This window comes from Hyalella azteca, unplaced genomic scaffold (assembly GCF_000764305.2).
Source record: "Hyalella azteca isolate HAZT.00-mixed unplaced genomic scaffold, Hazt_2.0.2 contig15080, whole genome shotgun sequence".
Taxonomy (NCBI): Eukaryota; Metazoa; Arthropoda; class Malacostraca; order Amphipoda; family Hyalellidae; genus Hyalella; species Hyalella azteca.
Window position 1 is genome coordinate 71,423 of NW_025944945.1, and position 25,336 is coordinate 96,758.

Below are 25,336 nucleotides of genomic sequence, written 5' to 3' on the forward strand. Positions count from 1 at the left end.
AGTCATTTGATTTGTCATTAGTCATGTCATTTGTCATTAGTCATTAGACACTGCCCAAAACCAGTGATTAGTTTTTGGTCTGAAAAATTCAACTTTTTTCTAAAAGTCTTCATCATTCTGGAAATGCAATTACAGTGAATTTGTGATGTGTCTTCCAGCTCAGCCTCACTATGTCATGGTATATTGTTGCATTATGAGTAAAAATGATCTATATATATATGTCCTTGTATTATGATTGGTAATGGCTATTTACTTTTTTGTTGTAGGCTGTCCTGGGCTGTGAAGAGCTTATGAATGCCTATGAATTGTTACAGTCAAAGCCAAAAATTTTGAAGATAAATTGATGATTTTTGGATATTTCATGGTCATGTATTGAGACTAGACAAATTATTGTGAACTTGTAGAGATTTTGGCTAAGAATAGTTTATTGATTCATCATCAAACCCATTCTGCATGTTCTGGAAATTGTAAGAGATTGTGAGTGAAGGACTCTTCTACAAGTTGTCAGGCCTGTTTTTAAATCAGTAATGAAATGGCTTCAGTAAAAGCTGAAACCAACTTTTTTAAATTAGACCTAGATTGTATCTTCCGAGAAATTGATGATGACCAGCAAGCCATTGCTGATTTGCAAGCTGCTGCTTGTGGCAAATTGCATGAGCGCTGTCAAGAATTTGTAATTATGAATAAAAAATACAGAGGTAAGTTTTAATTTAATGGTCAATGAATCTTCAGTACCGGTATTAAAAATGATAATTATGATATGTATAATTTTTCATGCTTTCTATATTATATTTAATGCCTTGATTTCTCTGATTTTATTCATTTGTAAATTTTTTCATAAAGCATTCATTTTCTTCCCTTAAAGTTATTTTTTATGCTCTTTAAATTCAAATTTTCTTCAGATCAGGAAGTTGCACTAGAAAAGAATATAGAGAGATTGCAGCGCGAGTTCCAAGCAGCATGCGGAGACAATCAACGCAACCAGCACAAGGCTGCCCTGCTCTCCTCTGAACTTGCCAGCATACAACTTGCATTGAAAGAAGAGGTGCTCGTATCATATTTTGGTGTGCATAAAAAATAGAAGTGCATAAATTTTGTACATGAAGTTGTCCAGTATATACCAGCCTCCCTAACCAAATGCAACTCTGCTTTAGCTTCTCATCCTATAAACCACCAGTAAGATGTATAGCTGATTAATAAGTTGTCATTTTGCCACTTATTTCGATGTGTACGGTACTTTATTCGGATAATTTGCTTCCTTTTATTGTTATCATTCCCTTTTTATTTGCTTCTTAGCTGATTCCAAATCCAATAATTTTAGTAACTAATTATTCTATTTGTTTCAGGAGAACAAGAAGGCAAGAAAGGAGCAATGCCTGGCAGAAGCTTTAAGTGAAGTTGCGGAGAAGCAGCGAATATTAGATGATATCACAACAGAGAACAAGGTTTTTATACAGAATTAAAAATCCTTCAATACCCAACCTGGCCCTATCAAATAAAAAAATGCTTTTTCAAAGAAAATTTCTCACTGAAATCTAAATTGTTTTGACTTTTGTCCGTAATAATTCATAATTTACACACCTACCTACTAAATCTGAGGTTGGAAACAAAAATTTGAGGAGGCCGAGGCCCAGTGGAGAAAAATTTTTGTTGCAAAGGTCTGAATGATCATAACATAGTATAAATGTTTATATATGTTCTAACATAACATATAGGTAATTAAATAACATAACATTAATAATAAGTAGCTTTAAGTTAACACGATTTAATTTTTTCACAACTTTGTAAATTTTCTTTTCCTTTCAAACAATTACAGTTTTTTTAAATATTAGTTGAATAACCATTTGACACTGATTGATTTACTATAAGGGGTAGAAAAACTACTCTTTTCTAAAGAAAATTATCCATGCTATTCTTTATTTTGTTCATTGTATAAAAATATGAAATAAGTCAATAACTCAAGTATGGCAATGTTTAAGTGATTTAAGCAATTTAGTATTCTCGACATGCCCACCATTTCTTTTGAGCATAATTCATGGCACAGTTTATAGTGAACATAATATATTTCAGGACCGTGAGGCCACAGCTGGGCTTGGTGTGCATCTGTTTGAGCAACACTTGGGTCTGAGCATCTGCAAGCTGTCCTCCACCAACACCACTGTCTTCTCCTTCACGAAGGTCTGAGGTTTTGCTCTGTTATTAATGACTAATATGAATGCAGATTTGTCTTTATATTTTATAGTTAAAACATTTATTAGTAGAGCTTTAGTTTGTCATATTATTCGATGATTTGCCAACAATGAGGTTCAGCTATAGCATTTGCAGACCTCCATCATCAGGTTTATAACTGGAGTAAAGATAATTATTCTGCATGTAAAAAATCTTCCTTGCAATGGCTGACAATACATGTTCTAACAAACAAAATAGTATAACTGACAACATGAAAAAGATTACGTGCCTGTTCAATAACTCTGTTATGTACTCTTCAAATTGAACATTACCCTTAGGTCAACATTTAGAGTAATGGAATTCCTTGGGAATTATCCGACAAAGATGAGCTAACAGCACCTAGTGGTAACCTTTATTTTTTAAATTTCATGTTATAATTTATTTACTGAAATACATAATTGAGATTACTGATTTTGTACACGCTGCTCTCTTATTACTTTGGAGCTGTCATGTCTCAGTTCTGTTAGAGGTGCTGAGAGCTGTCATGTCTAAGTTTTGTTAGAGGTGCTGAGAGCTGTCATGTCTCAGTTCCGAGAGCTATAATTTACAATCTGTCCTGTTATAATATAACAAGACAGATTTACTCTCCATTAATCTGTCCTGTTATAATCTGCCCTGTTCATTATAGGTGCAGAGAGCTGACCCAAGTCGCGTGTTCAAGGTGTCTGTGACGCTGAAAAATAAGCTATACGAGGTTACTACAGATCCTCAAATTCCGGACCTGCCGAGGTTGCAGCAGCGGCTGAACGAGACCAATAACCTCCTAGGCTTTCTCGGAAAGGTTCGGAAGATTTTCAAGAAGATGGAGTAACGAATAATTGTTCATTCACGATTGAGTCTGTTGACTATAACCTCTGTTCCCAAAGGGGAAACCTAATACTATATAATGTTAAGGACTGAAAGGCATGGTTCATGCTTGACTAAGTTGTATTCAGGCTTCTAGAAATAACAACATTCAGTTTGTCGAATTCAATGTTTTTCTGCAAAAATCGATTCATTTACTTAGGTCATCGGCATCCTTAACTGATGTCCGGTCATTTTTTGACGAAAGAATAATAATTAAGCTTTTCTCTGACATGTGCAAGACGTTCGCTAAGCAAAGGTTTAGGTTTTTATGTCTTGAATGCCTATATATGTATCTTTTTGTATAGTATGTCTCTTATTATATTACCGTATTATATATATGTCTCTATATATGCAATGAGTGTAAAAAGTTCATATGACTGTAGGCTACCATTTCTAAATCGAATATAGTTCGTTTTGAAATCACATGTACATTTATATCTTGATAGATCAGCTGTAGTGAATCCTATTATTACGCTGTTTAATGAAATTTGGAACTGCTTCACGCTGCCTTAACCCAATTTTAAACGTCGCCCAATAAACCCTTCATTCATCTGTCTAAATGTTTATCCTCGTGCAAGGAATTTAATTTATCATTTATTCATTTAATTTTTTTATCGGCTCGTAGATCGCCGATGTGTCTCCGTGATGTCCATATGCGATGAACATTCTTTTTACAACAAATGACTGATCATGGTACTACTCGTGTTTCTGCTGGTGGGGAATAGTCAAGACGATAAGGGGTTACAGCTAATATTAATTAGTAGCATAAATAAAGTTTCATATCCAATAAGTTTCTTCTACCCATGTCGACGAATTCGTTGCACTTAACCCTATCTATAATAATAGGAGACATTGACATCATCCATTAGCTATTTATTGTTTGATTTTGTTATGTTGATATCTTGTTTCATGTTTTAATGTGGAATTCGTTCAACATTTAAATATTATATAGGATATTTGATTTGTGAATTACTGACTTCGCCAGCTCCCTGCAACTAAAATGAACATGAAGATGACAGCTCCATGCGCCTATAATGAACAGGACACATGACAGCTCCCTGCACCTATAATGAACAGGACACATGACAGCTCCCTGCACCTATAATGAACAGGACACATGACAGCTCCCTGCACCTATAATGAACAGAACAGATGACAGCTCCCTGCACCTGTAATGAACAGGACACATGACAGCTCCCTGCACCCATAATGAACAGGACACGTGACAGCTCCATGCACCTAAAATGAACAGGACACATGACAGCTCCCTGCACCTATAATGAACAGAACAGATGACAGCTCCCTGCACCCATAATGAACAGGACACATGACAGCTCCATGCGCCTATAATGAACAGGACACATGACAGCTCCCTGTACCTATAACATCTCGTGTCCGTCGGAAGTGAGAGATGGCAACTCTCAGCACATTTTGTATCGCGCGAGCAATTTTTACTAATTAATTTCTTTATGGTTTCGGTAAGAGATTCGGCGATTCCCCATGTGTTTTGAATGAAATTGATTTTTTATGATATAAGTAGCGGATATTGGTAACTTGGACGCGTATGTTGTAGCCGAAAAATTTGCTGTGCCCGAGATCTACGCATTTTACCGTACTTCCCTGCATTTATTGAACTATCCAATGCCATCCGATTGCTTATCAAACTCGTTGAAATCCAAACGGGTGAAGGGGAATTTTTAAACCCTAGCTTCAAAATGTGATTTCTACAGCATCTTTTTCTATTCTATTGGATCTTTTTCTATTTATGAATTTGAATCATAATTTTTCTGCGAATTCCTAACTTATTATTTTTCTTGTATGATTCTGGAGAAAACTAAAGTAGTGCAGTAACACGAAATGCTATTGGAGTTGAACTAGTGGCCGAAACAACTTTCGAGATGGAAGGTAAGAATGTAACGGGTGGCCCATTGGTGAGTACCAAGATTGACGCAGCGAGGCGCATGTTCGATCCCAGCTCTGTGCGCCTGTTTCTGGTCAAATTGGCGATAAGGCCGGGCGGTTAATAACCATGCTTAGGATGGCCCCTGCTTCGGCTCATTTCCACTTTGATTAAGCACAGCAGAATTTGAATCAGTGAGTTCTGAGTTCGAGACCGCAACAAGCTGTGAATCGTGGTTGAACTAGTTGAAGGTTGACCTATGAGAAGCTCATTTTTAAGGATGTAGTTTGTTTTTCGCCTGTGACGTCACTGATCTCAGTGACGTCACGGGCAGTATCCATTTCACTGAAATGCGATCAAACGCGTCAATCAATCCGTCATGGGAATGACGTGGTTGTTTACGTTTCTCGATCTCAGTGTCGCAACAAAAAAAAAAAAGCTGAACTGAGAGTCGAAAATCCTCGTGGTTCAACCTTATATAGTTCAACCATGCTGTGAATGTTCTGCGATGTTGAGAATCCGCGACAGGCCTACGGCCGAATGAACGCGGTAACCGCTATGTAGAATAATAAAATATCTTTACTCTTCAACCTGTTTGCGTGCAGATATTTTGATTTGAGGCAACAAAACATTCAGTTTGTACTAAGTGCTCACTTATTATTTCTATGATAATCTTAAATTTTTGTATTTTATCGTCGTTACTGCTTGAAATAAAAGTCAAAACCAAGGTTGCACAACATAAAAGTATTTCGTGTGCTGTAACGCAATGCAATCCGCTTGAGTTGTTATTGAGGAACGAATGGCGAAAGGTCAGGCATGATGTCAGTGACTACGCTGAGTACGCTCCGCTGGGTCAGTCGCTTTGTGAAATCCGTTGCTGTAGCGCGTATTGCTGGCGCTGGTGTAGAAAGCTTTTCATGGCAGGGAGGTTGTATTTCTTTGCCTGTATCACAAAAAGTTAACAACGTTTCACAGAGATTAGGAACACGAAATTTTGGAATGGGCATAATACTACCTTGTCCGCGGTCCAACGGCCAAGGTAAAGGATTTACTAAGTCTATTGTACAATTTGTACTATTAACTATTTAGCATCATCTGCGTGACTGCGACAATTCTTCAACAACGGAGTTCTTTTATCATTTTATTTCAATATAAATGCAATTTTTTCATGCTTATGATTAGCCAATGCATTCTATGATTAGCTAGCCAACTTTGTGCTTGTGGTGAGTGGTGACTGGTGCGCTATTATTTTATTCCAATTAAATTTATGTAGCGGTTGTAGCCTATTGCTGTATTTGCTGATGAGACACATTTCTTTTGCTGAATTAGAGAATATAGTACGGTAACGTTATCATTATTTTGCTTCATTTGCTTGAATATTTTTCAGCAAATAATTTAAGTAAATTAGATCAATTATAGTATCTTTTGAACTTTTTTTGAGGTTTGCAAGTTGAATTATTCTAGGAGATTACTAGTCCCTGCCCCGTGGCCCGTGCCCACTGGGTCTGGGCCTGGACCTGGTGTGTGGTGTCTTTGGTAAGACAGTGGACTTGCGGCCCAAAGGGTATAGGTAGGTATAAACTATAATGAGCCTTAAAGAGGTGGGTGTAGCGTGCTACATGCCATGGTCAGGAAGATGTGCCAGGTGCGCAGGAATTTTTTTTTGTCATTTTAACAACCTGCGCGGTGCCCCGTACTATGCGGGTAAAAAATGCGCCGTGCGCCGTACTTTTAGAATGCTAATTTAATAATTTAAATATGGACATGCGGCAACGCAAATTACGTAATCACACTGACCGTACACTGTACACACGAACATGTATCTGCATTGTGTTGTGTTTGGATATGAGTTAACTAGATTGCTAACATGTCAACTCAGGTTCTAAGAGTCAGCACAGTTATGAATATTCATTCATAGATCACAGGAGTCTGGACTGGTTGCGGCAAGTAAAGTATGAACCTGTACGTCAACAGTACGAACCTGCATGCCAATGCTGGCACTACATTCCCAACATCCTCCCGGCTGGCAAAATTGACACGATCAATACCTAATAACAATGCGCGTCGTAAATGGACTATACAAATTAGGTCAATACGGCATAATTACGGAGCGTAATTAAACTGATACAAAATATGAATATATATATATTTGTGAGATAAGTCAATGGTCTGTTGTTTATTTTTGCTTTATTTGAGCAATTATGGTTTCCAAATCTGGGTGTGTTATGTTATGTCATGTGTACTTTGAATGTGCAAAAATTATAACTATCATATGAAAATTGTTACGTAGGTTATCATAGTACAAATGGCCATTGAGTATCGACATTGCAGTTNACGCGGCAGCGTGACGTAGAATTGATGGCCGGGATTGCGCGAACACATGCGCAAAGAGAAACAATTTTGATTACATTGCGCCAACTGTGCACATCAATGGCTTAAAAAAGTCAAAATGCGCGGGAAAATTCCCCAAAAACATACATCATCCTGAGTGTAAGCTACATGTAGCAGGCCACTAGCAGCCGCTACATTTTCAGTAGTGGTAGCGGTGCTACATTTAAGACGATGTAGCGGTAGTGTTACTAGTGTGAGTAGTGTCAACATGTTTATGATGTTAGTTGTTACTTGTTATTAAAAGCAGAGAGTTTTTTAGACTCTCCCTCAAATTCATTTTTGAGTCCTATAAGTAGACCAGTAAAGTATCATGGATGCCAGCATTATCATACGTACATAAGAAATTGGTTTAAGTCTTGAATAAATGAGGAAATTGAAAATGAACTGATTCTAAAAAATCTCTGGTTTGTCACTATGCTTGTTAAGTTGTTACCAGTTACCACTTACAGGTATTTTTTCATGTTTCAGTTTGCTTACAGTTATTTTTACACAGTTATTTTTATGTTTCACCTTCCCTACATGGATGTCTACTTAAATATTCAAATCTCAAAAATAATCCACATATATGGTACCGGTATATACAAATAAAAGACGGATTTTTTATATGTATATATAGAAAATTTTTCGAGATTGGTAGTTAAATGGTAGATTGAAGTAGACATCCATGTAGGGAAGGTAAAACATAAAAATAACTGTAACTTTTATGTACTGTATCTAACCCATAATGTATATACTAGTTTGGTTAGGTTAATTGCAATAAAGTTGCATTGATATGTTATGAAAATGTTTTATTATCATTAAATGTTTATGAGTAAGTAATAATAAATATTTAGAGATTTCCAATAATTTTGGCCATTGTAGCGGCTAATGTAGTGGCGCTACATTTACTGTAGCAGTAGCGCTCACTACAATCTAGTGGGTGTAGTGGTAGCGGTAGCACCCGCTACATTTAGATCATGTAGCGGTAGCGGCCACTACATTTCAAAGTAGCGCTGCCCAGCTCTGGGTATACGCAGCTTTTAAAAATTTGTGATGTGGGCAAATGTGAAAAAAAGGAAAAAAAAACATGAGGAAAATGAAAAATCTAAGTTCATGAGCCATTAGATAATTATGTTACAAATCTAATGAATGTGTCTTGATATTAAAGATTGGTAGATAAATGTATAAGTTTTTCTGAAACCAAGCTGGTCCCCTTAAGAAAATAAAACCCTATATTCAGAAAATTCTTGCCTTAGAAAAATTGTATTGATGGCTCTTTGAAGTACCATGAGATTACCCTACAAGTGCAATAAAGACATGTATTTTTATACCTACTATGTGACTGTTTGTATTAGAAGAAGGTGTGGGCTAAAAATGTTCCAAGTCACTCCATCAATGGACCAACTCATCCTGTTTTACAGTATACTTGAATATGAGACAGTTCACCAAACTGAAATATCCCTGCTCCAAAAATTATGGGAAAGCAGCCCTAGTTGTGGCTTGGATATATCCCATGCCTGTCTGGCTTCCTTGCTCAATCCAAAAATATGCAGAATACATTTAGATATTTTGAAATTGATCCAATATGCTATGTAAATATTCTTAAATATACGGTATAGTGAATTAATCCTCATCATTTCAACTTTCATCAGTTTTCTTGTACTTGCAAGTTGCAATCCAACACTATATGGGTGACTGTTCATTTATTAACCTATTACAAATTCAACACCATATATAGAGCAGGCATAGAATATATATATTTTCCAAGTTGCAAGTAAATAAATTTGTTGCCACTTGCCAAGACTACCTTTACCTGAAACAGGCAGGAAAAAGTTTATCTACTTCTTAAGCCATCACTAGAGCTTTCAAGCCATTTTTGTAATTGATGTATGCTCTACATGAATTATTTCTTATCTAATTGTGTATAAAGCTGTTCAATTAAGCCCCATCTTTCAAATTTGCCCAAAATTTGTAACCTTGGAGTAACAATATTTGAATATTTCATTTTAATTTTCCAATCTTCTTCATAAAAATATTTGCCACATTTTCAACCTTATATATTTCAAGGCTAATGCTTTCTCAAAATCTTGATAGAAAAACAAATTCAGGTGCAGTGGCAACAGAATTGCATGCATATATCAGGTGCTGCATTTCTATGCATACGCCTGCAATCCTTGCCACTTTATCTGTAGTTGTATTATATGCACCAAAGTATCAACCTGATGGTTTGAGTTCATTCCTGCAATCCTATTTAATAGGCTAGGGAAAATGAGCACAACAGCAAACACTAAGCAACAGGATTCACTTCAGTTTAAGCAGTACAGTTCAGATCAGCAGGGTCATGTGTTAGTACACTAATGACATGGCAGTAGTGGTATGTGCCAGAGCAGCTCTACCAAGACAGTAGATTACAATAATTAATAATTACACATAAATGACAAGCTTATGAGCTAAGAGATTGAGATCAATGGTGCTGAAGGCATAGTGCTTGGGCCCTAATTAGGGAATTGCATGGTTACAAGCGCACATAATTTCTTACGGCTTGATTAAATTGTTCTATTGAGTTTTCCTCTCTGTGTTTGTCCTAGAAAATTACATGCATCGTAATCTATGCTCCTAGAAAATTACAAGCATTGTAATTTATGCTTCAGTCTATTAATTGGACTTGATATATACGTACATAGGGATGTTTATTTGTTTAATGTATAATTATGTTTAATAATCCCTTTAAAAAGTGTGCAGATGGAGCAGTCCTGATAAGTTTGAAATTTTTGTCGTCTATGTCCTGTTCCAGGTTCAGCTATGGAGGAAGAAATAGAAGATGTGGTTTGCAGTGAAGCTGATATTCCTGAAGGAGGGTAAGTCATCACCATAAGTCATGTTCCTGAAGAATAGCATGAAGAATAAATCAACATTTTGTTGTTGTCTATAATGTATGGTACATTAGTTAACTTTATTGCTGTAGTTTATCTGAGCAGTAGAAGGTAGTTAGATTTTTCCATGCCGAGGGTACGTACAGTATGAATGACGGAATGAATAAATGTGTCCAAATGAAAATTTATATTCATTGTATATTGCTGTTCAACTCAATTCAACTAAGATGACTGCTAGAATGCTGACAATCATTTACGTATTCATCAACTGATAGTAAAGCAACAAACAAATCCTAATTTATAATGCGACAAACAAAGCATGATTTATTTATTTTAGGAATTAAAGTTCCGCTTATTAAGTGCTTTAACATTCATCATTTGAATACGTTAGCCATGCTGTTAAATTTAATGAATTGCCTATCAAGTATAGCGTGTGAGGAGAGCGGCGTGTTGCGTGTCTTGGCAACGGTCGACCAATTGACCGCAACGTCGTACACAATCGATGTGTCTCTGAGTTACTACGAAAGCTTCCGACTCGTTAGTCAGAAAAATACGATTCTCAGAGTAAACTAATTGGCATAAGTTTACTCGTTGCCTTGCGAGGAGCTACATTGCGATAATAATTTGAAAATAAATCTTGTTCTGCGAATATTTCAAACAAATTAGAGATATTTATATCCTTAGCGCGGAGAAAAAGGAATGATTTAGAATGTCTGCGACGTATTCAAGGCACGAGGTCTGTCATAGTCTAGTGAGAAGCTTCATTGCTAAAACACATAAAACGAACTTTTGGTTGGTGTTCAAATATATCATGTTAGTTAGCATATTCTGCTGAAGTGGATATATGGACGCAGAGAAAACCTGACTTCCGCTCTTCGATCCGTCGATGTTGGTTCTCACGCAAAGGTCGTAAAAGTAATCACGCTCCTATTTTAATTTTAATGTCGAATCGAATTGAGATTTGTCTCTTAAGATTCAGCTGCCGGTTACATGGAGTTGGCTGATCAATGCACTTTATGATTTAAATCTTCAAGCATCTGAGTCTAAGACTTATCAGTCATGCATCGACCGATGTGCGCAATCAATACGCTCTTGGTAAACAGAAAGTCATGAGATAAGTAGCACTTATATACGTAGGTAGGAGTTAAATCGATGTTGTTAGCAGTGACTATGTTTAGATAATCACATGGAAATTTTTTGCACTTTGGTGCTCGGTAAATATAAATGGCAAGAATGAAAATCAATGGATGGAGTCGTATGAAAACTAGTTACCGTCGATTCGCTTTCCATGCCAATACAGCGCGTTCATTGTTACTTATTTTCGATACTATCAGTTCAGTCTTGCCGAGTTATTTTCAATTTATTGTCTTTGGATTTCCTTTGAATATGCCAGCCAAAATTCAGTTCGTATGTGAACTCGTTGAAATCGTTTTTATACGGAATAAGTTCAGTTCTGCCCCGATATACCATTTGATCTCTTTTTTTTTTTTTGCGCGAACAACACTTCCGAATATCTTCTGAATGTCGCTGGGTTGTAGATAATTGTTTCGACGAAAAAGCGAAAATCATAACGTAAAGGCTATTATACACTTGGGAATTCACTAAGTCTGGTATGTTATTTATACAGTCGGAGATAGTTCCACTTTCCTGTAAACCTCAATGATGTGTGTCAATCGATGGTCGGAACTTTGTATGATTCCATCCAAAGGAAGATAGTTTGCCTATCACCACATTTTTAATTAAGAAAATACTATTTATACTAAAATTCTTGAACATTTCATACAGACCCACTCAAGTATTAATAACTAGCTACAATTCATTTACGCGTAGAAAACACATTTAATTTTTTTGTCGCAATGGATGTTTGGAAATTTATGGGTTTATTAAACGTGGCATTTATTTATTGATTTCATGCAAACCCTTTCAACCGAAATTCAATGTTTTGCGTCAACTTCTAACTCACGTTTTTGATTGATACGTAAATTTCCATTACGCCGAAGAATAAAAATTTCAATATTCAGGATACTGAAATGCGTAGGTATTAATATCTGTTGAAGAACATTCACTTAAATAACGCGATCATGCTTCCGCAGTCATTTCAAGTTACTAGTGCGTCGTACCTCATCCAACAGTTTGCATACCTGATGGCGGCGTTGAATTTAACAAAGCAGTTGCATAACTTAGACGTTCGACCCGCTCGCTGTTCTCTTCTATGACTCAGAGTATTGGTTCTCTTAAATGTTCAATTCGTTTGCTAAGTTATACATGTGGCAGTATGCACTACACCTCTCTCAAAAGCGTTCTTAACATTGATCTACATGACGTGCCGAAATCGCGGAATTACTGATTCAATGGAATCAGCAGCCAGTTGGCCGAATCTGTAGAATAAGCATTTCTATACTATAGGAATCTCGGGTTAAGTCAGTCAGTCAGTCAAGTTTTTTTTAATATTTGAATATAATTGAAATTGACCTAATCTTTTTTAACTCTGTCGATTTATGTTCTAACTCTAAAGTCCGATTTTCTGAATCAGCAACGAAATGCTGATTCTACAGATTCGGCAAACTGGCTGCGAAATAAATGTGACCAAGTAAAAACACTTAAATATCGCACACCTCTCCACTACATCTCAAAATGAATAAATTATTCTAGTGCATAATTCACTGCAGTTAGGTAACCATAGTGTCAACGGAATCGTACTCCGGCTACCTGGCTTTTACGAGCAAATAGCTTTCGAAAAGTTTAATGCATATGATGTTGAACTAAATGCTAAATGCAATCCGATACATAAACGGTTATCGCTGCTATTCGCATTCAAAATTTCAGAGTCAAATCTCTCAACCAAGTTTAAAAGCAGAGAGTAAATAATATTTTATTAGTTGGGTTGAAGAGCTAACGTAATTTGTTTGTCAGCATCAAGAGCTAACGTAATTTGTACGCCAGCATCAAGAGTTTCTCTCATTTAAGAGCTAATGTAATTTGTACGCCAGCATGAAGAGTTTCTCTCATGAAGAGCTAACGTAATTTGTACGCCAGCATGAAGAGTTTCTCTCATGAAGAGCTAACGTAATTTGTTTGTCAGCATGAAGAGCTTCTCTCATGAAGAGCTAATTTAATTTGTACGCCAGAATGAAGAGCTTCCCGCTGGGGGACAGCGAGGTGTTGCTGGTACGGCAGGGGGGCGCCGTGAGGGCCGTGGGCAGCAAGTGTCCGCACTACGGCGCGCCGCTGGAGAAGGGGGCGCTCTCCCCGGACGGTACCATACGCTGCCCCTGGCACGGCGCCTGCTTCAGTTCTGAGACCGGTACGTGTGCGACGCATGGTAAACAACATATACCTACCATAGACAGTGTAAGCAACGTATACCTACCATAGACAGTGTAAGCAACATATACCTACCATAGACAGTGTAAGCAACATATACCTACCATTCATACGACGCTTGCTTAAATTCTGAGACCGGTACGTGTGCGACACATGGTAAACAACATATACCTACCATAGACAGTGTAAGCAACGTATACCTACCATTGGCACGGCGCCTGCTTCAGTTCTGAGACCGGTACGTGTGCGACACATGGTAAACAACATATACCTACCATATACAGTGTAAGTTTCTTAGACTAACCCTTAATAAAATGAATATATGGACTTTCTCACTATTTTGTACGCAGCTGCATCCTTTAGTACAGGGCCAGTAGCAAGCTTTCTGAAACCATCGCGGGCCGGTCATGCCCTTTTATTGTTTTTAGTTCATGCGTAACCAGAAATTAACGCCACGCTCGTTTTTTATACGCATATGTTGAACTACGCAATATCCTTGGAGGGCCGGATGGAACCTAGCCGCTGGCCGGATCTGGCCCGTGGGCCGTAGTTTGGAGACCTCTGTTTTAGTACTTTATAAATGTATTGACAATCTTCATATTTTGTAGGGTACGTGGTTCCTTCTTTCAGTTCGTGAGATTTTTCTTCCTATACTTTTCGTCTCTCTGTTCTGAATTTGCTGTATTTATGTCCTCCTTATTCGAATTATTTATTTATCATTCAGGTGCGCAAGGAATCATAATCGTGCGGTATATCTTCTGTAGATATTTCAATCGAATTTTTTAGCATTTGCTATGTTCGAATTCAAGTTAACTCTTCAGCGGACAAGCATTGAAATATTCATAAATCAAAATTTCAGAAACCAGTTCAAGAAAGTAAGAGGTGTTATAGGAAACATTTATTCATATGCATTTTTTAAAATTTCGCAAATTGGAGTATCAAATCGCACTTGAAGAATTTAAATGCGGTCACTACACGAAATATTTAACTCATGATTAAAATTTAGTTTATGCAAACGAAAAAATTAATAACGTAATAATTTAATTTAATTCAATTTAATGTGTTACCTTANCGTCGTCAAATTATCTCACATCTAAGAGGTATGAAAACTCGTCACATGTAGGCGATGTTGTCTCTACCGTCGTATTCACTTCTGTACGTTTTCTGTTCAGACGGTGTAACTCTTGTGCAATCTGTACTTGATTCGGTGTAATGATGTACAGTGGAGTAATGTCGTTGCAATCGCAAACAGCGTAATTTTGTTGTCCCGAATTTAGAATTCACTGATGAACAAGCTTCTTTTTATTAAAAAAACACTTATGTTTTGCATCAACTTTTTGATTAATATTTGTGTGGTTTACGGTACTGCTCATTTATATAGCATATTGATAAAATAATGAAGACATAGAATGTTCATTAGAGAATTTGCCATTTTGTATCGTGTAGCAAGCATGTTTTTACTTCTGTATCTTCGCTACTTGGTATTGAAGTCTTTTTTGAAGATTACAACTATAACATTTTCATGCTGCTGGTCATATCGATATTTTTCGATACAGGGCATTTTTATAAAACGGCTAATTTTTATAATTTTATAATTTTTTAATTACATAATTTTTTAATTTTTCGATACATGGCATTTTTATAAAAGTCTTAGAAAATTTAAATGTCTTTTGTTAACCTGCTATTCGATCTGCCAACGCCAGCAAGGAACATTGAACTCACAACCGGCAAATTATTAATAATAATCATTCTCTGGTCTCTATTCAAACTTGCGTAATGGAACAACATCTGCGCAGCTATACCAATATTATTTTTAAATACTAATGAATAGTAATAATAATGGAACAACATCTGCTCAGCTATACCAATATTATTTTTAAATACTAATGAATAGTAATACTAATGGAACAACATCTGCTCTGCTATACCAATATTATATTTAATTACTAATATAGATATTTTATACCGCAGGTGACATCGAAGATTTTCCCGGGCTGGACTGCTTGCCATGCTATTCTGTGTCCATGGTCCCTCTGGAGGACGGCGGACGCCTGGTGAAGGTGCGCGCTAAGCGGTCACTACTGGCCGCCAACAGGCGCGTCCAGCCGCTGGCCAAACGCGACCCTAAAGTCAACACGACTGTCGTCGTCGTCGGGGGAGGTTTGTACCGATTTGCTATATGTTTAATTATTATCATGTTACCAATATTAGATGCGACTTATTAGCTCTGAGTAGCAAGTTATACATTTATTCGTATATTTTTAGATGGTTTTCTTATCATGCTGGTTTGCCATTGGATTTTTTCAATTGTCTTCTTTCATTCATTTCTTAGATTTGTGAATTGCAACATTCACGCTCAAACTACTATGCTGAAGTTCTTTCGTTTATTTTTGATCATTTATGTGCAATGGGTTAAAGATTTAGGGAGCTTATTCATATTAGTTTACAGATGAATTTTACACGTTAATGTTTCACTGACCAAAATTATGCTAATAATTTTAAAGAAAATAATTGTGTTATTAAGATTGAGTACCGTATCACCCTATTTGTAAAGAATCAATTGAGTTGAAATCGTTGACTTATTGCAGGTGCCGCGGGCAATGCATGCGTGCAAGGTCTGCGTCAGGAGGGCTTCACAGGGCGCGTGGTGCTGGTGTGTGGGGAGCCCAGCCTTCCCTACGACCGCCCCAAGCTCTCCAAGAACTTGAGCGCCACGCCTGATAGCGTGGCCCTAAGGAACAGGGAGTACTATGAGGTATTGGTCCTGAGGGCAGCAGACATAGGGAGTACTATGAGGTATTGGTCCTGAGGGCAGCAGACATAGGGAGTACTATGAGGTATTGGTCCTGAGGGCAGCAGACTTAGGGAGTTCTACGAGGTAATTTGTCCTGAGGACCGCAGACATAGGGAGTGCTATAGTATAGTAGTATCAGGTAGTATCAGTGCTATAGTGTAGTAGTATCAGTGCTATAGTATACGGTAGTAGTATCAGCGTTGGAGAATAGTCCAAGTTTGGCCGTTCATTGTTGTTGTATTGACCTTGACTTGTCTCCTGGAGAGCGAAGAACTAGCCCATGGACCAGATCTATCTAAAATTTGCGTTGAAGCTAAGTAGCTGCTAAACCAGTCAGTGAGATGTGTTTCTTCCAGTTGAAATTTATATTCCTGCATAGCTTCAGCTAGTTTGTTTTGAACGCATTCATACCCAGGGCGTCAACGATGCCAGCAGGTTTTCTGTTGTAGGGAGCCTGATGCATGGAGGAGTTGTACCGCAGTTTCTCAAGTTAACAACCGTGGCCACTGGTGTTGGTTCTTGTTTCATATTCGAGGAACCTTTCTGGAAACTTATATAAACCACGAGTTTGCTTGTGTACTTTAATGTGATCGCCATGTAGACGTATATAAGTACGTCTTAAAAATCAATCGCTTAATATTTCCGGCTTCAGATGGGCGACATAGAGCTGATCCTGGGCAACCCTGTCGTGAGCCTCAACAGTGAAGAGAAGAAGCTGTTGTTGCTGGACAACAAGACCCTGGTCTACGACCATCTCTTCATAGCTACCGGTGGCAAGTGAGAAATCCACGATATTTCAATAAAAGTGTGTCAAACCGACTTCGGAATTTAGGACAGTGTTCTGAAATGGGTTAGAATATTTTTTCAATATAAAAATTGTTTGGTGGATTTTGTAGTGTTCAAAATTTAATCTGTTTTGTTTAACCTTAAAAGTCCTTAATATTTTACGGATCTATAAACTTTTCAATGCTATTCGTGTCGAAATTTTGGAAAAATCATGCCAATGAAGCGATAGGCCTCTCTCGCCGGAGGCCTATCATGCAATCATGCCAATCCTCTAAAAAATGTTTGGTGAAATTCGTAATGTTCAAAATTAAATCGGTTTCGTTTAACCTTTATACTTTCAAGGATCTATAAACTTTTCAATGCTTTCGTTTCTAAATTTGGGACAAATTAAACAAACAAAAAGTGAATAACATGGTAGCCTACTGCCACTCGGAGCCAACCAATATTGGGACTACTACTATGGCCAACTCTGTAGGGAGGTAGCTGGTCGACATACAAAAGCTAGTGCAATTAGTGAGTGGCCCAGGCTGTGTGCACTCAACAACGATGCTTGTACACGCTTCTTAGGCCATAAGCACCAAGTTTGATTTTTGCACTGGAAGATAATTTGAGAGCCAAACACTTCCCATGGATTCTCAACTGAGAGAGCGGTGGCCTCATTTGTCCACAACAAATTATAATATCATAAGAAGCTGAGATTAACTGAAAGCCATTGCCTAAACAAGCTCATCACTCTTTTGGACTTGGATAGTTTGACGGCTGCACATCTGCGTAACTGTCGACGACTCTGTCCAGAATGCAGAATAAGACGATATTATTTAAATAAAATATTGATTATTGCATCACGATAAAATTAAGAAGATATACTAATATATCTCCCCTACACAGGCCCATCACTCTGCAGGACCCAGACTCGGGGCTGTCAGGTGTATTGACCCTGCGAACGCCTGCCGACGGGGCGGCCATCCTGCAGCAAGCCACTAACCAGCACGTCGTAATCGTCGGGACCTCCTTCATTGGTAACATCTCATTCTGTCCTTCCAAATGTCGAATGTCAATTAAATGTAAATGTTTCTATCGTTGGAACCTCCTTTATTGGGATCATCTCAGAGTCTCAGACTGTCCATCCGAATGTCGAATGTCAATTAAATGCAAAATTAACAATGTTTCCATCGTTGGGACCTCCTTCATCGGTAACATCTCATTCTGTCCATCTGAATGATTATGTTGATTAAATGCAAATTAACAATGTTTCCATCATTGGAGTCTCCTTCATCGGTTAAATCTCATTCTGTCCATCTGAATGATTATGTCTATTAAATGCAAAATTAACAATGTTTTCATCGTTGGGATCACTTCATTGGTTGAATCTATTCTTCTTCATCCGAATGACGATGTTAAGTTTTTGATTATGGATTGATGTGGATTTGTTGATGAGTGAAAGAATATGAGAATTGTCTTATTTTCCTGTAGGCTTGTTGAACTTTTATTGCTCACTTCATGACGTGACACATCATGCAGTCACTGTACATCATTTCATACATCATTCATCATGCAGTCACTGTACATCATTTCATACATCATTAATCATGCAGTCACTGTCTTTTGGATTCCTGAGGCAAAAGGGAATAAATTCTGTTTTATTTTTGTATATGTTGCTAGATTGTGTTTTGTGAACGCCTTCTTGTGAATTTAAAAAAGCAAAGAAAATACCACAAAAATTCACCATATCTTTATAAGAGAAAACGTTTCGGAGTCCAGCTCCATCGTCAGTTCAGAACACAAAATTCTGTTCAGAAAAAGTTCAGTCCTAGAAACACAAATAAATCAATTAGTAAAGTAAAATGCACTGTAAGGTTTTGAAAAAGTTCAGAAAAAGTTCAGTCCTAGAAACACAAATAAATCAATTAGTAAAGTAAAATGCACTGTCAGGTTTCATCTTTCATCTTATTTATTTTTCCGTTTTGAAACCTGACAGTGCATTTTACTTTACTAATTGATTTATTTGTGTTTCTAGGACTGAACTTTTTCTGAACAGAATTTTGTGTTCTGAACTGACGATGGAGCTGGACTCCGAAACGTTTTCTCTTATAAAGATATGGTGAATTTTTGCGGTATTTTCTTTGCTTTTAAATTCCTGACCATTGCCCATGTCTCAGTCTTGGAGGTCGCTCCTGACTCACTGCATGGTGGAGAGCAAGAGATTTTTAAACAACCAATTCATTTATTTGAAATAACCTTATATATGATAATGTTGTAATCCATGATAATCACTGGCCTGCTGTTGGGGCTCTGAAAGGAAAGTCTACAACAAAGTCTCTAATTTGCCGTTAGGCAACTGAGGCACTGAGGTCGCTATTCACCATTGCTCATGACCGAGTCGCATTCACCATTGCTCATGACCTCGGCACATTCACCATTGCTCATGACTCGGCACTTTCACCATTCCTCATGACTCGGCACTTTCACCATTGCTCATGACCTAGACACATTCACTAGGTATTGCTCATAGCCTAAGCACATTCACCATTTCTTACGAGTCATTCCCCACATGTCACTCACTACTCAGGCATGGAGGTGGCCTCACACCTCATGTCGCTGGGCAAGTGCGCGAGCGTGAGCGTGGTGGGGCGCAGCGTTGTGCCCTATGACCGCAGCCTGGGCACCGCCGTGGGGCGCCGCCTGCAGCAGCTGCTCGAGCAGCAGGGCGTCACCTTCTACATGGACGACGCTGTCGCTGAGATCGTCGGCCGCGACCGTGTCGAACAGGTCTCTTATATTCTTATGATCATATCTTATGTTCCTAATTATTAGCAAGATCTTCTATATCTTAGATTCTACTGTTATATTTCCAAGATCGAGTTGGTTTTAGATTTATGTAACGCGTACTGGTTGATTATCTATATAACGAGATCTTTGTGACGTGATCTGGTTTTTGATTTTTGTGGCCGTATGTGATTTTAGATATCTCGGATTCAAACTGTTTTTATCCCCTTCTTAGTGCTTGCTTCCATTTTAGGTCGCTTTCGTATGCTGCTTTACTTTTATAACTTCTTATCTTAAATGTCTCCACAACTAGGAAATCAAATCAAAATGTTGAATATTTATCCCTTGAAGCGCCAACGCTGTACTGCTTAGCCCTCGTTACGAGGCCCTTAGATATGAATATTATTATTATATTCTACAAAGCATTTATCGTGTCGTCTTGTTCAAACGAACTTCGACGGAACGTCATACATAAGAATAATAGCAAGCGAAAACACAATAAAGGATGGGAACGAATGAATATCCGTTCCCGTTAGTGCCCATGAATAGTATTGATGAAGGCTAATGTATCAGTAGATAATGGGTTAAATTTTGTGGCATGAATGCAGGTGGTGCTGAAGAACGGAGCCCACCTGGAGGCGGGCGTGGTGGTGTGTGGCATCGGTGTGCTGCCCGCCACGGAGTTTCTCCAGGAGTCTGACGTGAACCTCGACGACCGTGGATACGTTGTCGTGGACCAGGTGAGCGGCCATCTTCCTTAGAGGCTCTTTGGAGGTGTATATCCCATAGTAGCTTTCATTGAGATAGTTCTTAGAAGGTTCTGATAGTATACCTATAAGATTACATAACAGTGATGTCGGCGCTGAAGTGTAGGCCTGATGTGGCCTGTCGCCGATTCTTGTACTTTTCGTAACTTGTTCACAGAAGATCTAAAATCGTGTCATTTGACCGGATCTTTTCAAGACTGACGATAGTTTGAAATAGCTACTAGACTTCCACCGGGTTCGATATGGTGCTAGGCATTTTAAGTCTGAACATATATTTTGAGGTGATTCCTAGTAGATTCTAATGGTATACAATTGAGGTAGTTCTTAGTAGATTCTGAAACTGTATCATTGAGGTAGTTCTTAGTAGATTCTGATAGTATATCATTGAGGTAGTTCTTGGTAGATTCTGATAGTATATCATTGAGGTAGTTCTTGGTAGATTCTGATAGTATATCATTGAGGTAGTTCTCAGTAGATTCTGATAGTATATCATTGAAATGGTAGATTCTCGTAGTATATCATTGAGGTAGTTCTCGGTAGATTCTTTTAGTATATCATTGAGGTGGTTCCCAGTAGATTTTTTTAGTAGGTATATCTTTNTATAGTGTATCATTGAGGTAGTTCTTAGGAGATTCTGATAGTATATCATTGAGGTAGTTCTTAGTAGATTCTTATAGTATATCATTGAGGTAGTTCTTAGTAGATTCTTATAGTAGGTATATCATCAAGGTAGTTCTTAGTAGATTCTTATAGAATATCATTGAGGCAGTTCTTAGGAGATTCCTATAGTGTATCATTGAGGTAGTTCTTAGGAGATTCTGATAGTATATCATTGAGGTAGTTCTCAGTAGATTCTGATAGTATATCATTGAGGTAGTTCTTAGAGGCAATATAGGGCGCATGAATATAGTGCACAGGTAAACATGTGTTGGATAGATGTGACACATGAGTTAATGTGTCATGTGCCACAAAAATTTAATTCATAACATTTGAATTTTTCCTGTGTCACGACACGTTTTACAGCCTAAGTTTTCTAATTCTAACGTCCGAGGAAGAATATTTTCTAAGTCTTGTCTTTCAGAAAATTTATTTTAATGTTAGGCATTCAGGAATCCTCATCTGAAAGTCTAGGCTTTCAGGAAGCATCATGCTAAAGAGGATAACTTGGACGACTTAAATAAAGAGTTCGATGTTGCAGTTTCTGAGGAGCAGTGCCCCAGGGGTTTACTGTGGTGGGGACATCGCTGTCTTCCCCCTACAGTATGGCAATGAAGTCCGGCAGGAGAGGGTGCGTGCTGCTTCATTTTTTATTTTTATGTTTTGTTTACAATAGTGATTTTTTATCGTTGATACTAGTTGTGAATTCAGATAGTTTCCCTTTTACAAATTTTATTTTTTGTATTTCATCCGCTTTTCTCCCCACTGAAGACGTCATAATGTATCGTAATAACACTCAAGTGATGTAAAAATTAAGTTTAATGTATATTAATACCACAAAGTAAGTCTTAATAACACCTGTTCACATGCCCACGCCCTCCCTCATATTTCAGGCCAACGTCGGTCACTGGCAGATAGCGCAGTATCACGGATACGTCGCGGCCCACAACCTGCTCTCTTCGCTGACTAACACGAGGCTCAGACCTGTCAAGACAGTGCCCATGTTCTGGACCGTCTTGCAGGGCAAGAGTCTCAGATATGCAGGTCTGAAATTAGGTTCTGTCCACTGCAAATTCTGCTGGATTTATATGCCTATAACCATCAGTAATTCTACTGTATAGCAATAGCTGTAACAACCGGTTACTGTGATAAATAGCTATGTCTAATAAACTTGAAAATAATGAAGTTTGTGTATGATAATGCCATATGATTACTGGTAAGCGGGCGGCAGTGCAAAAACGCTCAGTATTGAAAGTCAGCTTGAATAAAATTTGTCTGCACAGTACGAGTGCTTTGGACAATGAAATTGTGCCTCTATCATATATAACGTAGGTGTGTCGCTTCATTTATTGTGTCTGTAAGTTTAAATGCGTTGACAAATATTCAGTTCTACGTTGCGTGCAGGTTACGGGGGATCTTACGATGACGTGATCGTGACGGGCGATCTCGAAGGCCTGGCGTTCCTGGCCTACTACCTGGAGAACGACGTGGTCGTGGCGCTCGCATCCATGGGCAAGGACCCCGCGGTCGCCCGCTTCGCCGAACACCTCCGCAACGGCGGCACCTTGACGCGCGAGCAGGTCGAGGAGGATGGTGACGTGGCTCTCAATCTGCCGGAGATACCAGAGAGCGAGTGAACATTTAGGGCGAGGCAGTGGGCGACGTTGATGTTATCGAAGTGACCGATACAGCTGACGACGCTGATCTTAAGCTGCTGGAGATATAAAAGAGCGAGTTAACTGAGTAAACAGACTGAGCCAAAGAGTTAAATTGATCTTAAATTTTTTGTGTCAAAACGGTACCTCCATTTGCCATTCCGTTACAAATATCTCTGACCACGGTTAATGTGTCCGTAAACGAAGGCTTACCATGCCGGTGGTAACAAATTTATTTGAATACTCGAATTTCATTTTGAAACTCAATGTGCCTCTTGTAAGCATGATTCTCCACCCGATTCTCGGGTTGGACGATCATCGTCCAACCCGAGCTAGGACGTTCTAATTACAGCCCCTATAGGCAACCATGTGCTGCCGATCAAGCTGGAGTGCGCATTGTTTAAAAGCAGGATTAAGTAAAGACTGATTTTTCTAGCTAATTCAAAGTTAGTAGAAATTTGCTTGATTTTATGGAAGTCCCCTTCAATGCATTGATTGTCGTCGGTTCAGAGACGAATGAAATATCCTGCGTAATGTATCTACTATGTAAATTAGTAATAATGCTACCAAGATTTTTGGTCGATATCTTCTAGAATGTGCGGTACTATTTTTTCCTTCATTTTCTCTGATCTATCTTGCTGCGGATGAATCTTTGTTGATGCTTGGAAGCTCTTAGTGCTGAATTTATTTGTCTCCTGCGTGCAAGTTCTCTATTCTGTTAGGTGTTAGGTCTGAGAAGATGTTACCGTCTCAGGTCCAGAGATATGTGATACTTTAGTAAGAATTATTTCTCGTTTGTTCCTTTTGAAATTTTCTGTTATTACTATATTGTTGGAAGTTAGTCTTTGCTTCGTGTTCTTACGATGTACGGTATTTATTTATTTGTATCCGCCTATGAGTTCTGCGATCAACTATGCTTAGCATTGAGATCATTTACGTAAGTCATAGCTTCATAATGTGTTATTCTCCGTCCATTTCAGACAAATGTTTCATTTGGAACATCTTTACTGTTAGACATTGCATGCCTTATGAAAATATTCCTTTTTATCAGGCACGTTTATTTTGCCAGGAAAGTGTGAAGATGTCGAATAAATTCGTCTTTGTTCACAAACCGCCTTGTCAAATGTTATATGTGCCGCTACATCTCATGTGCTTTAATCAGAGGTAAACTATTTGAAGGTTGGAACCCATCATATTGGTTAAATAGTTTTTTTCTCTTTATTTATTTGCATAAAATTACCTTAGGAGATTCGTGAAGACGTTCAGTATTCCAGGATCTCCTACAAATTCTACTCTTTGAACTAAAATATTTGGCCATGAACCGCAAACTGCTGGGATGAGGACAACTTATGTGACTGATACCTACGCAAGAAAGATTTAATTCTTCTTAAGGGTCTCACCGTCCAAAAAAGTTTAACGAAAAATTCTTCTTGTGTTGTGCCAAATTGATATTTCTTGGTGTAATTTCAGCCAGTAATAAAATGTATTTGTTGTACGGTTTTTTAGTGCAATAAATGTATTCTATTAAATTGTTGCCGCTGATATAGTTTGTGTTTAAATCTATTTAATGAGTTGTTGAAACGCTAAGAAAACCTGTACAGGGTAATGTCGCTTGTTAGATGATAAATTTGATATAATCAAGTTTATATACTTACGATAGTTGACTGATACAATCATGTTTCTTCTACCAGGAATATTTGATACAATAAAGTTTAATTTACTATTGGTATTTCATACAAGCATGTTTCTGTAAACAACGAATTGTATTTCTTCTTTAAGTGTGTCGTATAAAATGCGATAGGTTTTCCATAACCTGTTACGTCTTCAGCTTCTTTATCTTTATCACAATCACGCTTTAGTGTTCTTCTAGTCCTTCATTTTCGTGGGTTTTCATTATTGCGGTCCATTGTTGTAGGTTAGATTTAATTTTGAAGAAAAATATTTTATTATATGACATTGCTGTGACGCGCTGGATTTATTATATGTTACTGGCATCGCGCGACGCTAGAGACGCCAGTAGGTGTATTAGTATTTTGTATACGTGGAAATTATTCTCCAATGCAATAAATTCGTCTACATTTCGATCCTCTCACAAGTATGGAACGCTTTAAATATTACTTCTTTGATACGCTTACACATGCTATGTTATTTGTGGGGCCAGAACGATGACCAATGACATCTAACACCTTTTTTTTGCTGAATGGATTAAATTCTTAACCTCTATCCATTCACTTACTACCTTACACCAGTCACGGAAAGAACTTTACTTTGCGTGCAAAAGTTAGCATTTTTTCTTAATCGTTTGTACGTAATTCTAGTAGCTGAATTACCCATGTTAGTAGCCATACTTCATTGCTGTTGTAGTAAAA

The 25,336-nt window shown here is 37.9% G+C and overlaps 2 protein-coding genes across 2 annotated transcripts; both read left to right on the forward strand.

The window, feature by feature from the left end:
* The first annotated feature begins 261 nt into the window (after window positions 1-261).
* Window positions 262-3,627, forward strand: LOC108679893. Its single transcript, XM_018168634.2, has 5 exons — window positions 262-698; window positions 903-1,045; window positions 1,347-1,445; window positions 2,071-2,178; window positions 2,858-3,627. The coding sequence occupies exons 1-5, from the start codon at window positions 533-535 to the stop codon at window positions 3,038-3,040; spliced, it is 699 nt and encodes a 232-aa protein (XP_018024123.1). The 5' UTR covers window positions 262-532; the 3' UTR covers window positions 3,041-3,627.
* Window positions 3,628-5,702: 2,075 nt separating this feature from the next.
* On the forward strand, window positions 5,703-24,460 carry LOC108679894 (apoptosis-inducing factor 3). Its single transcript, XM_018168635.2, has 12 exons — window positions 5,703-6,014; window positions 10,140-10,203; window positions 13,347-13,522; window positions 15,514-15,702; window positions 16,131-16,297; window positions 16,989-17,113; window positions 18,011-18,141; window positions 19,692-19,891; window positions 20,497-20,628; window positions 21,854-21,943; window positions 22,206-22,356; window positions 22,717-24,460. Exons 1-12 carry the CDS (start codon window positions 5,792-5,794, stop codon window positions 22,947-22,949), a joined length of 1,881 nt encoding a protein of 626 aa, XP_018024124.1. The 5' UTR covers window positions 5,703-5,791; the 3' UTR covers window positions 22,950-24,460.
* The last annotated feature ends 876 nt before the right edge of the window (window positions 24,461-25,336 follow it).